We start from the raw sequence: 19,916 nt of genomic DNA on the forward strand, positions 1-19,916 counted from the left end.
TGTTTATTTTTGTTTTTATTTCTATTACTCTAGGAGGTAGGTCATAGAAGATCTTGCTTTGATTTATGTCATTAAGTGTTCTGCCTATGTTTTCCTCTAAGAGTTTTATAGTTTCTGGTCTTACATTTAGGTTTTTAATCCACTTTAAGCAACCTAAATGTCCATTGACAGATGAATGGATAAAGAAGCTGTGGTACACATATACAAAGGAATACTGCTTAGCCATAAAAAGGAATGCATCTAAGTCAGTTCTAATGAAGTGGACAAACCTAGAGCCTATTATACAAAGTAAAGTAAGTCACAAAGAGAAATACAAATATTGTATACTAATGCACAATGATAAGACAAATAAATGGCCAAGAAATACTACATAGATAAAAATCTAGTTCTAATGCGAGCAAGTTTAGTATTCTTTGCTGAGTTCTTCTACAGTGACCTCTTTATCGTTTCACATCATCATACTCAATTTTGTGATACTTGGCTTATTTTGATTATTAGGTTGGTGCAAACGTAACTGTAGTTTCAGACTCTGAATTTTAAATCATTATACCTAGGCTCAAACACATGCTTATTGATTAAAATAGAAACCTTTACAATCAACACATTTTTGCCAACAACAAGTAAGTGAAAAGTTGCTGCTGTGAGCAGTGTGCTAAGGCAGGATGTGTGACCTCCGGAGGAGAGGATTTCAATCTGGGACCAGAGACCAGGCTCGGCCACTGGAGCTTTTTGTGTAACAGAATTTTATTAAAGTATGAGAGAGAGAGAAAGCTTCTGACATAAACATCAGAAGGGTCAGAAAGAATGCTCCCTTGCTAGTTTTTAGCAAGGTGTTGTACGTCTTTTAAGGAGCTTCTAATTAGATAAGAGAAAAACCTCAAGGCTGAGGGACTTTCACCAGGCCCCTTTCCCACAATATGCATTTTTGAGATAGGATGGCAGGAGGTGTGTCATCCCAGGCCCTAAGTAAAATAGTTGATATGAATAGTGGTTTGTTGAGCCCAAGGTTAGAGAAAAGAAAAAAAGGTTAATCTTAGGTGGAACCATTTTGAAGAAAGGCAGGTTCTAAATCAAATACATAGTTTCATTAACATAACATAAGAAAAACATTTCCATAAGAAAAGTGCATTGGTTAGCTCAAGGCAGAACCAGGTGTCTTTTACTTTTGTGTTGAGAAGGAAGAAAATGTCTGCCACTTGCAGTTTTATTTCCTCCTGCTGCTTAGGACCTCTGGCCTCTCATAAGTTTGTTTATTCTTGTTCTGTAAAAATCCATGCTCTGGGATTTGACAAACTCATGGAAAGTGTTTTCTGGATCTGGCTGGTTGTGGAAGCATTTTCCCTGCAAAAGTTGTCAAGCTGTTTGAAGAAATGGTCATCAGTTGGCAAGAGGTCGGGTGAATATGGCAGGTGAGGCAAAACGTCATAGCCCAATTCATTCAACATATGATGTGTTGGTTGTGCGATGTCTGGTTGGGTGTTTTCATGGAGAATTGGGCGCTTTCTGTTGACCAATACTAGCTGAACGTGTTGCAGTTTTCAGTGCATCCCATTGATTTGTTGAGCATGCTTCTCAAATGTAATGGTTTCAGAGGGATTCAGAAAGCTGTAGTGGATGAGACAGGAGGCAGATCACCAAACATTGACCATGACCTTTTTTGTGCAAATTTGTACTTTGAAGCTTCTTCTCAGTGCAATCCCTGACCTGGTCATCACTGATTGTCACATAAAATCCACTTTTTGTTGCACGTCACAATCTAATCAAGAAATGGTTCATTGTTGTTGTGTAGAATAAGAGAAGACAACAATTTTTTTTAATGTTTGGTCAGTTCGTGAGGCACCCACTTATTGAGTTTTTTCACCTTTCCAGTTTGCTTCGAATGCCAAATGACCATAGGATGGTTGACACTGAGTTCTTTGGCAACCTCTCATGTAGTCGTAAGAGGATCATCGAAGCTGATCCTCTAAGCCTGTTGTTATCAAGTTCCGATGTCTGGCCATTGTGGTCTTCATCTTCAAGGATCTCACTCGTTGGCAAAACTTCTTGAACCACCACTGCACTGTACATTCATTAGCAGTTCCTGGGCCAAATGTGTTGCTGATATTGAGAGTTGTCTGCTCTACTTTACAGCCCATTTTGAACTCAAATAAGAAAATCACTCAAATTTGCTTTTTGTCTAACATCATTTCCCTAGTCTAAAATAAATACGAAATGAACAGAAAATAATGTCATTAGTCCAAAAAAGTGAGAAATGCACATTAAAATGATGTTTAGCATAACCACATTTGTTTATGAATATATACCAATACCAAGCAGAAAAATTCAACAGTGTAAAAAACCTCAGTTACTTTTTGCACCAACCTAAATAGTTAACTTTTAGTGTAAGTTAAATTTTCCTGTTTCAGGTCCTAAGCCCTTTTCACCTTGGTGTGTCTTGCAACATGTCCATGAATTATTCCATCTTCAATTTAGCAATATATAATATTGTTGAGAATAGACTCCCTATTTGCTATTTCATTCCCTTACTTTGTGACTTGCTAAGGAGTAGCTGATAGAAATTTCCTGTTGGTTTTCTTGAACCTTACCTCCTCTTACCAATCGTTTAGTTCCTAACTGTGCTATGAGTTCATATAGCATAGACTTATGTTAGGAATGACAGCGGATTCTTTCTTCAGCAGGGCTCTGCCTCTAGGCTGACCTAGTTTGCCTATCCACTGTCATGCTCCAGGCTCCCATGGGTGAGGCAGCTATGCAAAGAGTGACAGAAGCCATCCTCACTGCCAACAGCTTAACTTCTGCTGCAGAATCTGGGAACAGCGATTATGTTACTTATCATTTGGTTTCTGAATAATAAGGAAGTCATGTTATTATAGAAATGGTTATTCATAAGGGTATAAATTTTTCTTAATAGATTGTATATAATTATTCTGCAGAGAAGGAATGAGGAAGCAGTATAATAGATACGGTAAAATGGAGTGATACCTAGGTTAAAAAATGTGCTCAGATACTCAATGATCTGTGATGGCCTAGAGAGATGGGATTGGAGGTGGGTAGGTGGGAAGCTCAAAAGGGAGGGGATATATGTATACATACAGCTGATTCAGTTTGTTGTACAGCAGGAGCTAACACAACACTGTAAAGCTATATTATTTCAATAATTAAAAATAAAATGCTAAAATAAAATAAAACCTCTACTACTAATGCCATAATCCAAGCAAGCCTTCACCTCTCCCCTGGAGAACTGCTTAGCTTCCTAACCCATTGAATTTTTTCAGTTTTCCCACAGCCAATCCCTGATAGTTGATCCCCCACAGCTGTCAGATTGAATCTTCTAAAACTGAAACCTGATAGTGTTACTCCTTTATTCAGTTTCCTATTACTCCTAAAATAAAATACATTCTTTGGATGATCTTACACATAAGGTGAGAGCATTCATTATTATTATTTTGTTATTATATTTTAGCTTGCAGAGTGTTTAACTTGATAAATGTACCATAAAAATATATGTTCAAATACTTGATGTAGCAGAAATAACTTATATTAAAAAATGTGCTTGGATAGATTTAAATAAAAATAAAAGTACTTTCATATCATGAAGTATTGGTATTCTTTGACTTGCATATTTTTTTTCAGAAAGAAATGTGATTATTCTGTACCTTTAGTTAGAAATGTAGTTCATCATAAATAGTAATGACATGGGAGTCACTATCTGCCAAGCATCTGCCTAATAAGGAGATTTTGTATCCATTTAGATAATCAGAATTATAGTCAATACTAGATCTGATTATATTTATAACCTGGCTGAGTTTTATCTTCCAAGAGAGACTGAAGCAGTAGAACTGAGCAAGACTGTCCCTGGGTAGTATTTTGATGGTTTCTGTATGTTTCAACATCTCAAACTTTTAAACTCCAAGGACGTGGTGTGGTCAGAGTCCTGAAATAATCAGATTGTTAGCCACTGACTGGCTAAACAAAGTGTCTCCAGCACTTTGGTCGGTGTCTGAATGACATTTTACTTATTTACAGTGAGTGATAACTCTGAAATGAAGTTTATTACTCAAAGTCTGCATGGTCAGCACATTTCTTATCTATTCGGGCTACTTGAGGAACCAAATGAGAACCAAAAGTTTGCTTTAGACCAGGTAGAGCCAAAGCAGAATGAATTTAATGCCAAATACTTTAATCCAATTTAAGGATCTATCTGGTTGTAAGGGAAGTCTTACAATGACAATGAGATCTGATGCTCCACATTCATTCATAAGACTCATTTTAGTTAAGATGGTTGAAGAATTTTCCTTACCTTAAGAATAATTTTTCTTAATGTGATAGAGGACCAATATGCTCTTGAACAGTATTAGAGATAATGTTTCTATTATCTCTTATAAATATTCTAATATCTCTAAAAAACTATTCCCCTCCATTCTCTTTCCTGTGGTTTGCTCTCTCTAATTTCACCTACTTTCGTTACTCAGTGGCCCGCTTTGCCTGGAGCTATTATACCTTGGCTGGTATTTGAAGGTAATTTTCAGCCACCCATTTACAAATTATTGTTTAAGCTGGTGCATTTATGGTTGACAAAGCATTTCCCTGTTTTATGAGTTAATTTGATAACAACTGTCAGACAGAAATATCACTTCTCTTATTTCCAGACCCTGTTTAGAAAACACCTCACTGTAACTCCCAAGTACTGAAAACAAGAGGGAATTCTTTGGAAATGCTCAGGTGGAGGCTGCAAAGATGTTTTAAAAGCTAGAAATTGTTTTCTGACATGAAGACCATTGCTCTACATGAGTTGAAGTGGCACTAATTAGCTTTGCAGCATATAATTGTAATCTTTGGGCTATAAGGCATGCCTGGCAATAGTTCCAGGTGTTACACATGGTCAGTTTAGTTCAATTTAACAATTTTTTGACCAGTTCCTCATCAACAGACTTTTGCATGGAATTAACCTATAACATTTGTTTTTATAGTACTTAATAGCTTTATTTCATTTTGTACTTACCAACCCCGAGAAACCATTATGCTAGGAATTCCCCAATTTTATAGTAAAGGAAAAAGAGGTTCAGAAAAATAAATGCTGCATCCAAAGTCATATAATCTAGCTAAGGCTTAATTACCCCTTTCAACTGTAATCTTTTCTACCTTGGTAAATATAGAGCATTGTATTTCAGTTTAGAGGAGCAAATTAATAGCTAAACTTTTGGAGGTAGTCAGATATAGATCAGACACTAAATAGATAATACTTGCTACTACCTAAGTGACTTTGGGCACTTTTCTTTTTTAACTTTTATGGGTTCAGTTTTCACATTTATATAATTGGGGAAATATTTTGTTCCTCTCTTACAGGATTTTTGTGGGGATTAAATGAGTTGGGGCATGTAACATGTTGGGCCAAGTGTTTGACAGTTAGCGTTCAACACATTAGCATTTAACTGATACTATAGTGTTGAATCCAGAAGACTTATTCTTATTTCATTTTGGAGACTGAGTCAGCCCTGTGCCATCTGCGGGGTCTTGTTTGATTTAAGGGTTTAGGACTGAAATCATGTTTCTCCAAAGGTTTGCAGTAAAGAATTATCAATTTTCCTGAGATGTCTAGAAGTGGTACCATCTTGTCTCAAAGTCAGAATTTTTATTCAATTAGCCAAGATGGTAACCAGGAAAGCATGTTTCTCCTAAAGTTTCTCTATTAATTAGTTAATGATCCCACCAGAACTTTTAAAATAACAATAACATGTACAAATTGGGAAAACAATTTTCAACGTTGTTTTCACTTCCATCACTAAAAGGAATAAAAGGAAATGAGGTTTTAGTTAGGTATTTGGAATAATTTACCAATGGTCAGTAAAGTGAGATAAATTAACATGCAGGCAGCAGCCTGTGGGAGAAAAAGCACAAGAGACCTAAGTTTTTGTCTAGTTAACATCTCTTTCCAGCATGTAACTTGAGCAAAACACCTTGATCTCTTTAAATCTCAGTATTTTCATCTGTAAAATGTGGATAATTATATCTGAGACTTAAAAGGTTGTTGTGAATATATAATGACATGAAGGAAAAAAAAGTGATTTGTAAACTGTGAAATGTTGCACCAACGGAAGGTGGTGTTATTTTCTGTAGTTCACTGAAAACAGAAATTCTTAGATTACTTGAATGTGCTCTTTCCTGAGTTGGAGGAGAACTAATAAATAGCCCTTTGGCTCTATTTTAGTTCAAGGAATGTATGTTTTCAGATTAAATCAGTATTGATGGTGTTGAAAGTGAAAGTCAAAGTGAAAGTGAAGTCGCTTAGTCGTGTCCGACTCTTTGCGACCCCGTGGACTGTAGCCCACCAGGTTCCTCCATTCATGGGATTCTCCAGGCAAGAATACTGGAGTGAGTTTCCATTTCCTTCTCCAGGGGAATCTTCCCGACCCAGGGATCGAACCCAGGTCTCCCACATTGTAGGCAGACGCTTTAACCTCTGAGCCACCAGGTGTTAGGTCCTGTCAAAGTGAAATTCAGTGGCTCTTTTGGAAAGGCATTAAAAAAGTAACAAAGGGGAAATTACTGGAAAACAAAGATATTTTGTATAGAAAACCTTATCACACTGAGTATATGTTAAGTCTGTAAGGGCTTCCCTGGTGGCTCAGAGGTTAAAGTGTCTGCCTCCAATGCGGGAGACCCAGGTTCGATCCCTGGGTTAGGAAGATCCCCTGGAGAAGGAAATGGTAACCCACTCCAGTATTCTTGCCTGGAGAATCCCATGGACGGAGAAGCCTGGTAGGCTACAGTCCATGGGGTCGCAAAGAGTCGGACATGATGGAGCAACTTCACTTCTTCGTAAGTATATTCAATTTAAAGTTAATAATTAAATGATTATGAGCGCTGTGCTTTGCTAATTAGAGCATAATTTGAATAAGGCTAAGGCTATAAGTTTGAATCCTTTTATGGGTCAATTAGCATAATGTCAGTCTTTATTGTAACCATTCATGAGGGCACTGACATGTACACCTGTGTTCACAAGGAGAGTAAAGTGGAGACGAGATGAAATCATGCAGATTTTCAACCAGTATGTATAGAACTATATATTATAATGCATCTCCAACTTTTATTTTTTTTTAGCATACTTATCATTTTTTATTTTTGTAATTGTACTACCAATTTTGTTTAGCAAACTAGTGTTGTAGTTCACAAATGGTATTCCAGGTTTCCTGAGAGGTGGTGTAATGCCTGGCACATTCTGACCCTCTGTTTGCAAGTGCTTAACTTTACAATTCTTTACTTCAGAATGACCTTGAGAACTATTAACTTCTTATATGTGTTTTTTAGATGGGAAAATGGAGGCATTTCCCAGTTTCCTTACTTCCAGGTGAAGGGATTTTGGCCAGTTTTATTTAAAAAAAGGTCAGTAGCACAGCTGGGCTTGAAATACAGAGGTCTTGACTCAAAGTTTTATATTTAATTTGCAGTGTTTTGTTTTGTTTTGTTTTTTGGTTTATGTATAGTAAGCTTAGTCAGAAGCTAGGAAAATTCATATTATGCCGGGATCTTTAGCAAGACTGATGATTACCACAACTGCATGCCTTTCAGAAATACTTACACTGTTTATTTGAAATGACTTATAATTTTGGCTAGTTTTATTAAAAATACCAATCATATATTTTGATCCATTGGTGTCCACGGACCAACCCCATAAATGTAAGATATTATCATTTTGATCACTTTAAGTGAAGGAATTTGACATATACAAATTCCTTATAAGCAAAGTGCTCTTTTGTTACAAAGAAAATGATCTTTGGATTGTGATTTGGAAGGTGATGAAAAGATTTCTTGCTTTGAAATTTATCTCTCACTGACAAGCCTATTTACCACAATTCCACATTTAGTAGTTCAGATCATCTTATGTAAAGTAGGAAAGCTCATTTATACTATCATCTACCTTAGTAAGGATTGAGGATCAAGTTTTTTAAGATATTAAGGTTAAGATTTCTCCTGAGTACCATCTGGGGTTAGAGTACTAAGGGCATTTCAAATTTTGATGAAGGAAGGAAAGAATCTGCAATGATGATTTTTGGAGGCCTGTTTTGGGGAGTTTAGATAATGGTGGTAGGGATTTATCCTCTCAGAATGCAGCATAAATAAACTGGACACTCAGAGGGTAGGGAAGAGGGTGAGAGAAAGCTAAGGAAGAGAAAGTGAAAGTGCATCAAAGGGTTTCCCTAGTGGCTCAGTGGTAAAGAACCTACCTGCCAATGTAGGAGATGTGGGTTTGATCCCTGGTCTGGGAAGATATCGCATGCAGAGGAGTAACTAAGCCATGCTTCACAACTGTTGAGCCTGTGCTCTCGACCCCAGGAACAGCAACTATTGAGCCCCTGCCCCACAGCTACAGAAGCCCATGTACCCTAAAGTCCATGTCCCACAGCAAGAGAAGCTCCAGATCACTACAAAGAGAAGGCCTTCTCTGAAGACTCAGCAAAGCCCCAAATAAAAAGGAGATGGCAAGAGTGAACATCATTAGCTTAGGAAACAGAGAACTAAAATGGACAGGAATGAGTAAATTTAATTCAGATGACCAATATAACTACTATGTGGGCAAGAATCATTTAGAAGAAATAAAGTAGCTTTCATAGTCACAAAAGGGTCCAAAATGCAGTATTTGGGTGCAGTCTCAAAAACAACAGAATGATTTTGGTTCGTTTCCAAGGCAAACCATTCAACATCACAGTAATATAAGTTAAAGTGCTACACACAGTATGTCAGCAAATTTGGAAAACTCAGAATGGCCACAGGACTGGAAAGAGTTAGTTTTCATTCCAATCCCCAAGAAGGGTAATGCCAAAGAATATTCATAGTACCATTTGTGCTCATTTCACAGGCTAGCAAGGTAATGCTCAAAATCCTTCAAGCTAGGCTCCAATAGTACATGAACTGAGAACTTCCAGATGTACAAGCTGGATTTAGAAAAGGCAGATGAAATAGAGATCTAATTGCCAACATCCATTGGATCATAAAAAAAAAGCAAGAGAATCCCCCCAAAACATCTACTGCTTCATTGGCTACACTAAAGCATTTGACTGTGTGGATCACAACAAACTTGGAAAATTCTTAAAGAGGTAGGAATACCAGACCACTTAACTTTCCTCCTGAGAAATGTGTATGCAGGTTGAGAAGCAACAGTTGGAACTGGACAAGAAACAGCAGTCTGGTTCAAAATTGGGAAAGGATTACTACAAGGCTATATATTATCATTTTGCTTATTTAATTTATATGCAGAGTGCATGAGTGCGTGATAAGTCACTTAAGGCGTGTCCCGCTCTTTGCAACCCTAGAGACTATAGCCCACCAGGCTCCTCTATCCATGGGATTCTCCAGGCAAGAATACTGGAGTGGGTTGCCATCTCCTCCTCCAGAGGATCTTCCCAACCCAGGGATCAAACCCAGGTCTCTCCTGCATTGAAGGAAGATTCTTTACCACTGAGCCTCCAGGGAAGCCATATATGCAGGGTGTGAGTGAGTGATAGTTGCTCAGTCAGGTCTTTTGACCCCATGGACTGAAGCCTGCCAAGCTTCTCTTATCCATGAGATTGCCCAGGCAAGATTAATGGAGTGGGTTGCTGTTTCCTTCTCCAGGGGATCTTCCCTACCCAGGGATCAAACATGGGTCTCCTGTGTTGCAGGAGGATATGCAGAGTACATCATGCAAAATGCTGGGTTGGATGAAGCACAAACTGGAATCAAGATTGTCAGAAATCTTGAAATATCAACAACGTCAGATATGCAGATGATACCACTCTAATGGCAGAAACTGAAGAGAAACTAAAAAGCCTCTTGATGAGAGTGAAAGAGGAGAGTGAAAAAGTTGGCTTCAAACTCAGTGTTCAAAAAACTAAAATCCTGGCATCTGGCCTCATCACTTCATAGTTAATAGAAGCAAAAAAAAAAAAAAAAGTGGGAATAGTGACAGATTTTATTTTCTTGGGCTCCAAAGTAACTGTGGACAGTGACTTCAGCCATGAAATGGAAAGATGCTTGCACCTTGGAAGGAACGCTATGACAAACCTAGGCAGCATATTAAAAATCAGAGACATGATTTTGCCAACAGAGGTCCGTGTAGTCTAACCTATGGTTTTTCCAGTAGTCACGTACAGATGTGAGAGTTGGACCATAAAGGTTGAGCACTGAAGAACTGATGTTTTCTAACTGTGGTCCTGGAGAAGACTCTTGAGAGTACCTTGGACTGCAAGATCAAATCTGTCAGTCCTAAATTAATTAGTCACAAAATTAGCCACAACAATCCTGACTGTTCATTGGAAGGACTGATGCTGAAGCTGAAAGTTCCAATAGTTTGGTCACCTGATGCAAAGAGCCTACTAATTGAAAGAGACCCTGATACTAGGAAAAACTGAAAGCAAAAAGAGAAGGGGATGATAGAGGATGAGATGGTTAGCTAGCATCTCTGACTCAATGGACATGAATCTGATTAAACTCTGGGAGATAGAGAAGGACAGGGAGGACTGGTGTTCTGCAGTCCATGGGGTCACAAAGAGTTGGACACGACTTAATGACTGAACAATCAGAAAAAATTTTAAAAAATGGTTATAATAAAAATAAAGTACATCTAAGACAAGACAGTCATGATTTTTGTCTATGGTCTTTGTGTACATAGATTTAAAGAACATTAAGTGTGCTTTCAAGAAGCAAACAATTAATTTGAATCCATGTAATTCTTCATTCTTGTGTCAACTTTAAAATTTCTCTTTTTGTAAAGGAGGGCTTCTAATCTCTCTAGCGTTTATTCCTTTTTAGTCAAATGGTGATAATATTAAAATCAGTCTATTTCCCTGGATTGGTACATTAAAAACATGAAATGTAAAGTGCTCAACCAAATAAAAGATGTTAAATATTATGTGCAGTTCAGGTTGGAGATTAAGTGTTTGGATTCTGGAACAGACTATCTGAGTTTCAACTCTGCCTTTGCCTGTTTTTACTTGTTTGACATAGGACAGAATAAACTTTCTGTATCTCAGTTTTCTCATCTATAAAATAATAATCTCCCTCATAATGTTAATATGAAAATCAAATGAGTTAATATTTGTAATGGGCTTAAAGCCCAGTGCCTTGCATAAATTAGTACTGCTGCTGCTAAGTCGCATCAGTCGTGTCCGACTCTGTGCAACCCCATAGACGGCAGCCCACCAGGCTCCGCCGTCCCTGGGATTCTCCAGGCAAGAACACTGGAATGGGTTGCCATTTCCTTCTCCAATGCATGAAAGTGAAAAGTGAAAGTGAAGTCGCTCAGTGGTGTCTGACTATTAGTGACCCCATGGACTGCAGCCTACCAGGCTCCTCCGCCCATGGGATTTTCCAGGCAAGAGTACTGGAGTGGGGTGCCATTGCCTTCTCTGAAATTAAGTGCAACAGTCAATATTACATACAATACAATACAGTATTAATTGTTGTTATGTGTATGCTGGCACAAAATTGAATGCTGATATAAGTGTGTGGGACTTAGTTACTTGGAAAAATTTTAAAATCCTATGTAAATGCTTCAAGCAATATAATTCTCTGTGTTTACAAATAATATTTAATTTTAAACTATTAGTGAAATTGTGTTGATTTAGCAGTTACATGTGAACATCTTTCAGAAGCTTGCTTCTTTTTTGAAACTACTGTCATTACTGCTGATTTAGGTAATTTTTATAGAGTATTGGTCTTGATCATCATGTTTTTATCTTAAATGAAAGATTTTCAATCCTGACTAACATTCGAAGTAAATGGGTACCCCTGGTACTCAGCATTGGTATTTTTTAAAAGCTTTTTAATGTGTAGGGGATTTTAATGTGTAGGCAAAGTTGAAAATTGTTGGCCTATTTCTTGTTGTTCATTTGCTCAGTTGTGTCCAACTCTTTGAGACCCCAACGACTGCAGCATACCAGGCTTCCCTGTCTTTCATTAACTCCTGGAGTTTGCTCAAACTCATGCCCATTGAGTCGATGATGCCATCCAACCATCTCATCCTCTATCGCCTCATTCTCCTCTTGCCCTCAATCTTTCCCAGCATCAGGGTATTTTCCAGTGAATCAGCTCTTCACATGTTGCCTCGGGCTGTAGTAATTAAATATATATCTATATCATTTAGTTTCTGACATTAAAATATAATTTTTCTCATATTTAAGTAAATAAGATAACATGGCTATTTCTGGATATTTCTTTAAAGGAAGATCTATTGTTTCCATTAATTCTCTAGCTTGTGGATATGTATTATAAAGCAAAAATGAGAAATTTATTTGCTTTTAAATTATCTGTGGATTTTTGTTTTTGGCATAATAAATGCTATATATATTTAAAAAATGTATATAGAATCACATAATATTAAAGGTGAGAAGGACCTGCAAGGCATCTAGTAGAAAGATTGTACACTTTGAAGCAAATCCTGGCTTGCAGTGACTCATTCATTTTCAAGTTTTATGATCTTGGGGTACTTAATCAATTTGAGCCCTAACTTCATCTCTGTAGAGTTGAGATGAGTGTGTACTTTGTATGATGTTGACTCCTTTTCATGTGACACACAGACACAATCTTGACACACCCAGTTTTCATTCCCTGCCTCCTGCCTGATCTGCAGACTGCCTGGTTACGGATATGTAGAGCAGGGATTGTGTGGGAGCTTCTGCGGGGCTGTCTGAGCTTGCAGGGCCAGTTGCTGAAAACTTCTTCCTCCTGCCATTCATGGATCATGTCTCTGGCTCTGTTTGGACTATGTCATGGCTGGTTGTTTGGATGCCATGACTTTTCATGAGCATAACATTTAGTTTGTGGGGGTCTGTCCCTGCTGACTAACTAGAGTGAAGCTGTTAATGAGACTAGAGATGAAGATGGCTTCTTGTTGCCACATGGCAGAAGCTTTTGTGTACTTCCTCTTTGCGCTCTAGGCAGTACATGTGCAGGACACAGATGGCTGCCTTCTCTTCTCAGCTATCTTCTTATGCATTGTTTCTTTGTGCTGAGTAGGAGAGTAGGAAGTCGCTATCTCAATCTTAGTTTAGGGGAAGGAGAGAAAAATTACAGACCTCTTTGATTTTCTTTTTTGTGATAGGGACCGTGGATTTTGTTTCATTCCTAACCCTTGTCTCTCCGATCTTGTGGCATGTAACTATAAAAGTATTAAGACCATCTAACTCTCCTGTCACACATTCTTTATGTCCCAGGAAGGGGGTTCATGGATTGCCTCTTATTAGTTATATACAGCATGAGGCCTGAGGTCCTGATCTTGTCTGTGGTGCATCAGTGTCCTAAAGCCTAGGCCTGGCTTTATGTCTATTTTCAATCTCACTTTTGAAAATTCTGCTTTTGTCACCATCTCTCTGCACTGATCTGAAGATTTTGTTGAAAATATTTGTACATTCAGCTTCCATTTTCCTATTTTCCTCTATTGTAATAGGCACCATCTTCTCATTATTTGTCCTAGTGGTAAGTCTATTGATATTTTTAGGTCATGAGGATCTTAAAACATTACACTTGTGGGGTGGGTGTTCTAAGATAAACTTTGTGCTCCTCCACTAGATTTTGAGAGTCTTGAGGTAGGAACCATGTTTTTAGCTGAACAGAGTTATGACTATCATTTATTTAGCACCTGCTATTTACCAGAGACTTTGATTTATTTCAATTAATTACCTTAAAATAATATATACATGAGAAATGATTTCAGATAGCCTAAGTAAACTGTCCAAGGTCATCTAGTTTGTGAGTCAGAGTTGGATTTTGACTCAGTTTGATCTTAAATCCTCTTTTCTAAATCGTCTTTCCAAACTACTTCTTAAAGGAAAGGAAAGTCACTCAATTGTGTCAAACTCTTTGAGACCCTATGGACTATACAGTCCGTGGAATTCTCCAGGCCAGAATACTAGAGTGGGTAGCTGTTTCCTTGTCCAGGGGATCTTCCCAACTGAGAGATCGAACCCAGGTCTCCTGCATTGCATGCGGATTCTTTACCAGCTGAGCCATCAGGGAATCCCAAAGGAAAGGATAGATACAGGTAACAGGAATGCGATTTTGGCCTGTAGATGGTTGATGAAACTGATATGGAGTTGCATTCTTAAAGAAAAGGAAAGGAGATCCACAAATCTTCAGAGCCCTTGCTTTTCGCACTAATCCACATTGACTTGCATTACTGGCATACATGGACGTTTAGCAAATGTTGTTCAGCTTTCAAGGCAGAAGTCACCCCTCCCATGCACTTGTCTTCACTTTGTGCTTTTTAATTCATATCAGAGAGACTCAGATTATGTGATGATGTCTCATAAATAGGCAAACTCTGAAGAAAATTGGAGTGAATCCATGATTATAATCCATGGTGAGGAGTCAGGGCTGCATTGAAGTCACCCTTGACTTACTGAAGATCCAAGGATCTTTGCTCGTAGTTCAGACCACCAGAATGTGCCCATTGGATTTGGCAAGTGATAGCTAAGAGTCGGACTCAGCGACTTCACTTTCACTTTTCACTTGCATGAATTGGAGAAAGAAATGGCAACCCGCTCCCATGTTCTTGCCTGGAGAATCCCAGGGACGGGGGAGCCTGGTGGGCTGCTGTCTGTGGGGTCGCACAGAGTCAGACATGGATGAAGCGACTTAGCAGCAGCAGCAGAAAGTATATAAATCTTTATGAAGTTGAAGCTTTGTTGAATGTGCCCAGAGAGCATTTTCCATTTAATGTATTTGGAAACTCTAAATATAATTCCTTTTGGGGAGTAAGAGTAATTGCTTCAGAAAAGAAAAAAAAAAGTCGGTTCTTTAAAAGGCTTAACTCCTTTCATGAACATTTGCTTTTAATGACTGGGAAATTCCTTTATAGGAAAAAAATGACCTTTGGCAAAAATTAGGTCATTTTGGTCTTAACTGTCCCTATGCACTCTGGTTCTTGCTTTATGTTCCAGGTTTTGTCACTAGAGGTTATTGGAAGGATAATCCCTCTGTGGATAGTCACTGCTTTTAGAGCATGTTGTCAAAGTGAAAGTTATTTTAGCTTGGAAACTGCCAAACCAGTACAAGAGACTCAGATCACAGAAGTTCTAAGCCAGTGACTGATAATGACTTGCTTTAGGTTGGCCATGAGTTGGGTTTTTAAAACATACTTTTCATGTGCATTAGGATTGCTATGTCTATTTCACTTTCTTCAGATTTTTCCAGAGCCTCTTTGCTTGGGTCAGGAATAATTTATCTTTTCTAGGTATGTTCTTCTGCTTTGATTCTGTTCTGTTCAACAGAAACATCTATGCGAGTTTGAGGCCTCATGAACATCTTATCCCAGTATAAATGAAAAACAGGTTGAAAGAAATTACCCTGTACTTCTTTCCCCAAACACTTGGAGGCAGATTCTTCCTCAAATTAATTTCTGAAATGGCTTGACTAAAGTGAAGAATATGTCTGAACTCTTAGATTTGCTCAATGAGATGTTCTTCTAAATGGTAGTGCAGAATAGTTCTCAGTGGTTGCTCTTGATTTAATTGAAACTCACTTTTCTCAAGCTTTTTAAAAAAATTTCTCCATGCACGATACTGGATGCTTGGGACTGGTGCACTGGGATGACCCAGAGGGATGGTACAGGGAAGGAGGAAGAAGGAGGGTTCAGGATGGGGAACATGTGTATACCTGTGGCGGATTCATGTTGATAATGGCAAAACCAATACAATATTGTAAAGTTAAAAAATAAAAAACAAAACAAACAAAAAAACTTCTCCATGTAACCTTATACAGGCTAAAATCCCATTCCTGTTTTCTGTATCTGTCCTTTCCTTTAAGAAGGAGCTTGGAAAGATGATTTATAAAAGAGGATTTAAGATCAAACTGAGTCAAAATCCAACTCTGACTCACAAACTAGATGACCTTGGACAGTTTACTTAGGCTATCTGAAATCATTTCTCATGTATATATTATTTTTAAGGTAATTAATTTAAATAAAGTCTCTGGTACATAGTAGGTGCTAAATAAATGATAGTCATAACTCTGTTCAGCTAAAAACATGGTTCCTACCTCAAGACTCTCAAAATCTAGTAGAGGAGCACAAAGTTTATCTTAGAACACCCACCCCACAAGTGTAATGTTTTAAGATCCTCATGACCTAAAAATATCAATAGACTTACCACTAAGACTAATAATGAGAAGATGGTGCCTATTACAATGGAGGAAAATAGGAAAATGGAAGCTGAATGTACAAATATTTCCAACAAAATCTTCAGATCAGTGCAGAGAGATGGTGACAAAAGCAGAATTCTCAAAAGTGAGATTGAAAATAGACATAAAGCCAGGCCTAGGCTTTAGGACACTGATGCACCACAGACAAGATCAGGACCTCAGGCCTCATGCTGTATATAACTAATAAGAAGCAATCCATGGACCCCCTTCCTGGGACGTAAAGAATGTGTGACAGGAGAGTTAGATGGTCTAAATACTTTTATAGCTACATGCCACAAGATCGGAGAGACAAGGGTTGGGAATGAGACAAAATCCACGGTCCCTATCATAGAAAAGATAATCAAAGAGGTCTGTAATTTTTCTCTCCTTCCCTGAAACTAAGATAACCATTTTCTACAAAGGAAGTTGTTGAAACTTTTGAGTATTAAGTAGGGAGATTTTTACATGTCTACTGGACGTTTTCATAGGGAGGTAGACATGGAAGAATTTCAGGAGAACCCTGACAAAAAACTGTGTAGACTCCTTTAAATCATATATCTTAAAGAAAATCAGTTTGAAGGATTAGAGATGGGAAATAAACTGATATTTATTAACTGCTTCTTAGCACCAGCATTGTGTTATATCCTCCTGCAGATTACCTTTTTTAGATTTACCTTGGTTTGTGTAGTTAGTTAGTGGCAGCCCATGAGATTACCAAACTACCATGCTGCCCTCATATCTTGAAGGATCTGGGTTAGAGTCATTTTGTGGTGGTGTTCAGTCACTAAGTTGTGTCTGACTCTTTACAACTCCATGGACTGCAGGATGCCGAGCTTCTGTGTCCTTCACTGTCTCCCTGAGTTTGCTCAAACTCATGTCCATTGAGTCAGTGATACCATCCAACCTTCTCATCCTCTGTCATTCCCTTCTCTTCCTGCCTTCAATCTTTCCCAGCATCAGGGTCTTTTCCAATAAGCTTCAGCTTTAGCATCAGCCCTTCCAATGAATATTCAGGGTTGATTTCCTTTAGGATTGACTGGTTTGATCTCCTTGCAGTTCAAGGGACTCTCAAGAGACTTCTCCAGGATCACAGTTTAAAAACATCAATTCTTCAGCTTTCAGCCTTCTTTATGGTCCAACTCTCACATCCATACATGACTACTGGAAAAACCATAGCTTTGACTAGATAGACCTTTGTTGGCAAAGTGTTGTCTCTGCTTTTTAATACACTGTCTAGGCTTGTCATAGCTTTTCTTCCAAGGAGCTAATTAGTGGCAGACCATGAGATTACCAAACTACCATGCTGCCCTCATACCTTGAAGGATCTGTGTTAGAGTCATTTTGTTGTGTTGTTCAGTCACTAAGTTGTGTCTGACTCTTTGCAACCCCACAGACTGCAGGATGCCGAGCTTCCGTGTCCTTCACTATCTCCATTTTAATTTTAAATTCTTTTAAATTCTTTTAATTTCGTGGCTGCAGTCACCATCTGCCATGATTTTGGAGCCCAAGAAAATATAAAATTCATCCATGGCTATAATGGTTCAGTGTTTTGATAAGCTTTTTTTTTCCTGCTTGATTGATTAAAGGTTTTTATTATTTAACAAATTCACTGTCTTGTCACTGAGGATTTGGTTCTTATAATTTGTTAATAAAATCTGTGCTTTAAGGTTTTTGTTTCACTCATGCCTCCCTAGGTCTGAGACTCCCAAGTTGAGGCTTCATTGCCTAAATACGTCTTGGAATAATTCTTGGTCTGAGTTTAGGAAACTCTGTGTTCAGCTATTGTGAAGAGGAGGGGATATAAACTTCAGTCATGAGCTGCTTAGTTATTTTCTGCAGATCCTATTTCTTGCCCCTCCAGGAGGCTCTGGAACCATTGCTTGAGATCTCTTGAGAAAGTCAGGCTTGACCTGGGCATTACTCTTCTTTAGAACACCCTTTCTCCACTGCCCCCCTACCCAATATCTAGGTTTATTGTAGGTACTCGATGAGCATTTCTTTGAACTTAATAGCTGATACAAAAGCTTTGGGGAAAATATGGCTAAGGAATGCTATCATACTTGAAATTGGGAAATTTGGAGTAATTACCTAGTGTCTCATATTCTTGTGGGGAAAACACATGGCAAAATTCACAATGAGTTGATATTGTAAAGGGAAAATTCGTATGAGATGATTCAGAAGCTACATATCTGCTTATGATACTCATAATGGGGATGACACTGATTTGCTGATAATGTATTATTATTATTCTGTAGCCCCAGATGATACAGCAGACTCTCAAGAGGACACTGCAATATTATGAGCACCAAGTTACAGGGTAAGGAAAATTGGATTTTGGTTTTTATTGGGAACAAGTTAAAGATAATTCCTACATAGAGAACAGAGTTGTGGTTGCTAAGGGAGAGAGGGTTGGGGGAGGGATGGAGTGGGAAGTTGATGTTAGGAGATGTAAACTATTATATACAGAATGGATAAACAACAAGACCCTAGTGTATCGAACAGGGAACTATATTTAATATCCTGTTATAAATCATAAGAATAATATATATATAAAGGATGTATATATGTGTAACTGAATCACTTTTCCATATAGTAGAAATTAACACATTATAAATTACTATAACTAAATTAAAAAAGAATAATTACTCAAATGTAGTAGTGGAACATGAGGTTTTCTGCCACCCAAGCCAACCTTATTCCATAGTGGTTATGCTTAGAGTGGAGTGGAGGCTCATAGGGGTCCTGTGTTTATTGGGATTATTTCTGTCAAAGGATTATTTGTGTTGAATCCTTTTTAATAAAATCCCTTTTGCTATTTTTTCCTTTTTTCCCTTCTTGTGCTCTTGCTTCTCATTCTCATTCATTGAATTTCATATTTTGCCTTTGTAATATGGTAAAGCTTTAAAGGAAATTTTAGGATCCTTCAGTCAAGTTTAATCAAAATCACTATAAGCTGAATATAGTTGAGTCAGAAGTATTTGTTTTGTTTAGTTAGAGACCTGTGCTACAGAATTTCCTTGATTTGTTCCCCTCTTTTTGAAGTGGTGTGGTCTGATGTAAAGTAAGAAGCTTTAAGGTTATGAGACAGGAATTCAAGGCCTCACTAGGACATAGAACTTAAAAGTAACTTTACTGTTTTAAAGGGTGATGATGATGATAACTAAATCAAGGATTATTTGTCATTATTAAATGAGGTAATTTTAATGAAAGTATTTTGTAAGCAGAAACCTCCAAATAAGTGTAAAGGTTTGTCTTTGATTGGCTATGGCAGAAAGCAGTTGGCAAATCCAAAAGCCTAAATTCACTTTCTGATGTAGTTGAGCTATTTAAATTAAATGTACAATGTACGTTTATCTTTGTAGGGGTTTAAGAACTTCTGAGAGTCAAGATTCAAATCCTGGTATCTCTTTAAAGGCTATAACACTATGGGTCATAGCCATTACCATAGGGATCAAGAACATATTTTTGGCTATTAGGATGTACTGTATTTTTTTTTTTTTTTCCTACAGAACAGAAGGGAGGAAAGCATAGTGAAAAAATAATCTCAGTATCTAGTAAAATGCCATACACTTTAAGTGCTTGATTAGTATATTAAGTATCGTTTCAAAGGAAATTGCCCTGAAACTTTGTCATATCAATCCTCAAGAGTGCAGTACTAGGGAAAACATTACTTAAACTCATGAATGGCTTTTAATTTGAGGCTAATGTCTAAATGCTTTATTTTAATGGAGATAAATAATGTAAAGTAATCTCTTCCCATGTAC

At 37.7% G+C, this 19,916-nt stretch overlaps 1 protein-coding gene across 2 annotated transcripts in view; it reads left to right on the top strand.

Annotated features, from left to right (window-relative positions):
• The window catches only part of GUCY1A2 (guanylate cyclase 1 soluble subunit alpha 2), a 546,451-nt gene that overhangs the window by 34,177 nt on the left and 492,358 nt on the right, over positions 1-19,916 (top strand). For both annotated transcript variants that reach the window (XM_070803359.1, XM_019975851.2), the window contains exon 2: positions 18,408-18,469. In XM_070803359.1, the coding sequence (XP_070659460.1) occupies positions 18,408-18,469 (62 nt within the window). The remainder of the gene's footprint in view (positions 1-18,407; positions 18,470-19,916) is intronic.

Source organism: Bos indicus, chromosome 15, assembly GCF_029378745.1.
Source record: "Bos indicus isolate NIAB-ARS_2022 breed Sahiwal x Tharparkar chromosome 15, NIAB-ARS_B.indTharparkar_mat_pri_1.0, whole genome shotgun sequence".
Lineage (NCBI taxonomy): Eukaryota > Metazoa > Chordata > Mammalia > Artiodactyla > Bovidae > Bos > Bos indicus.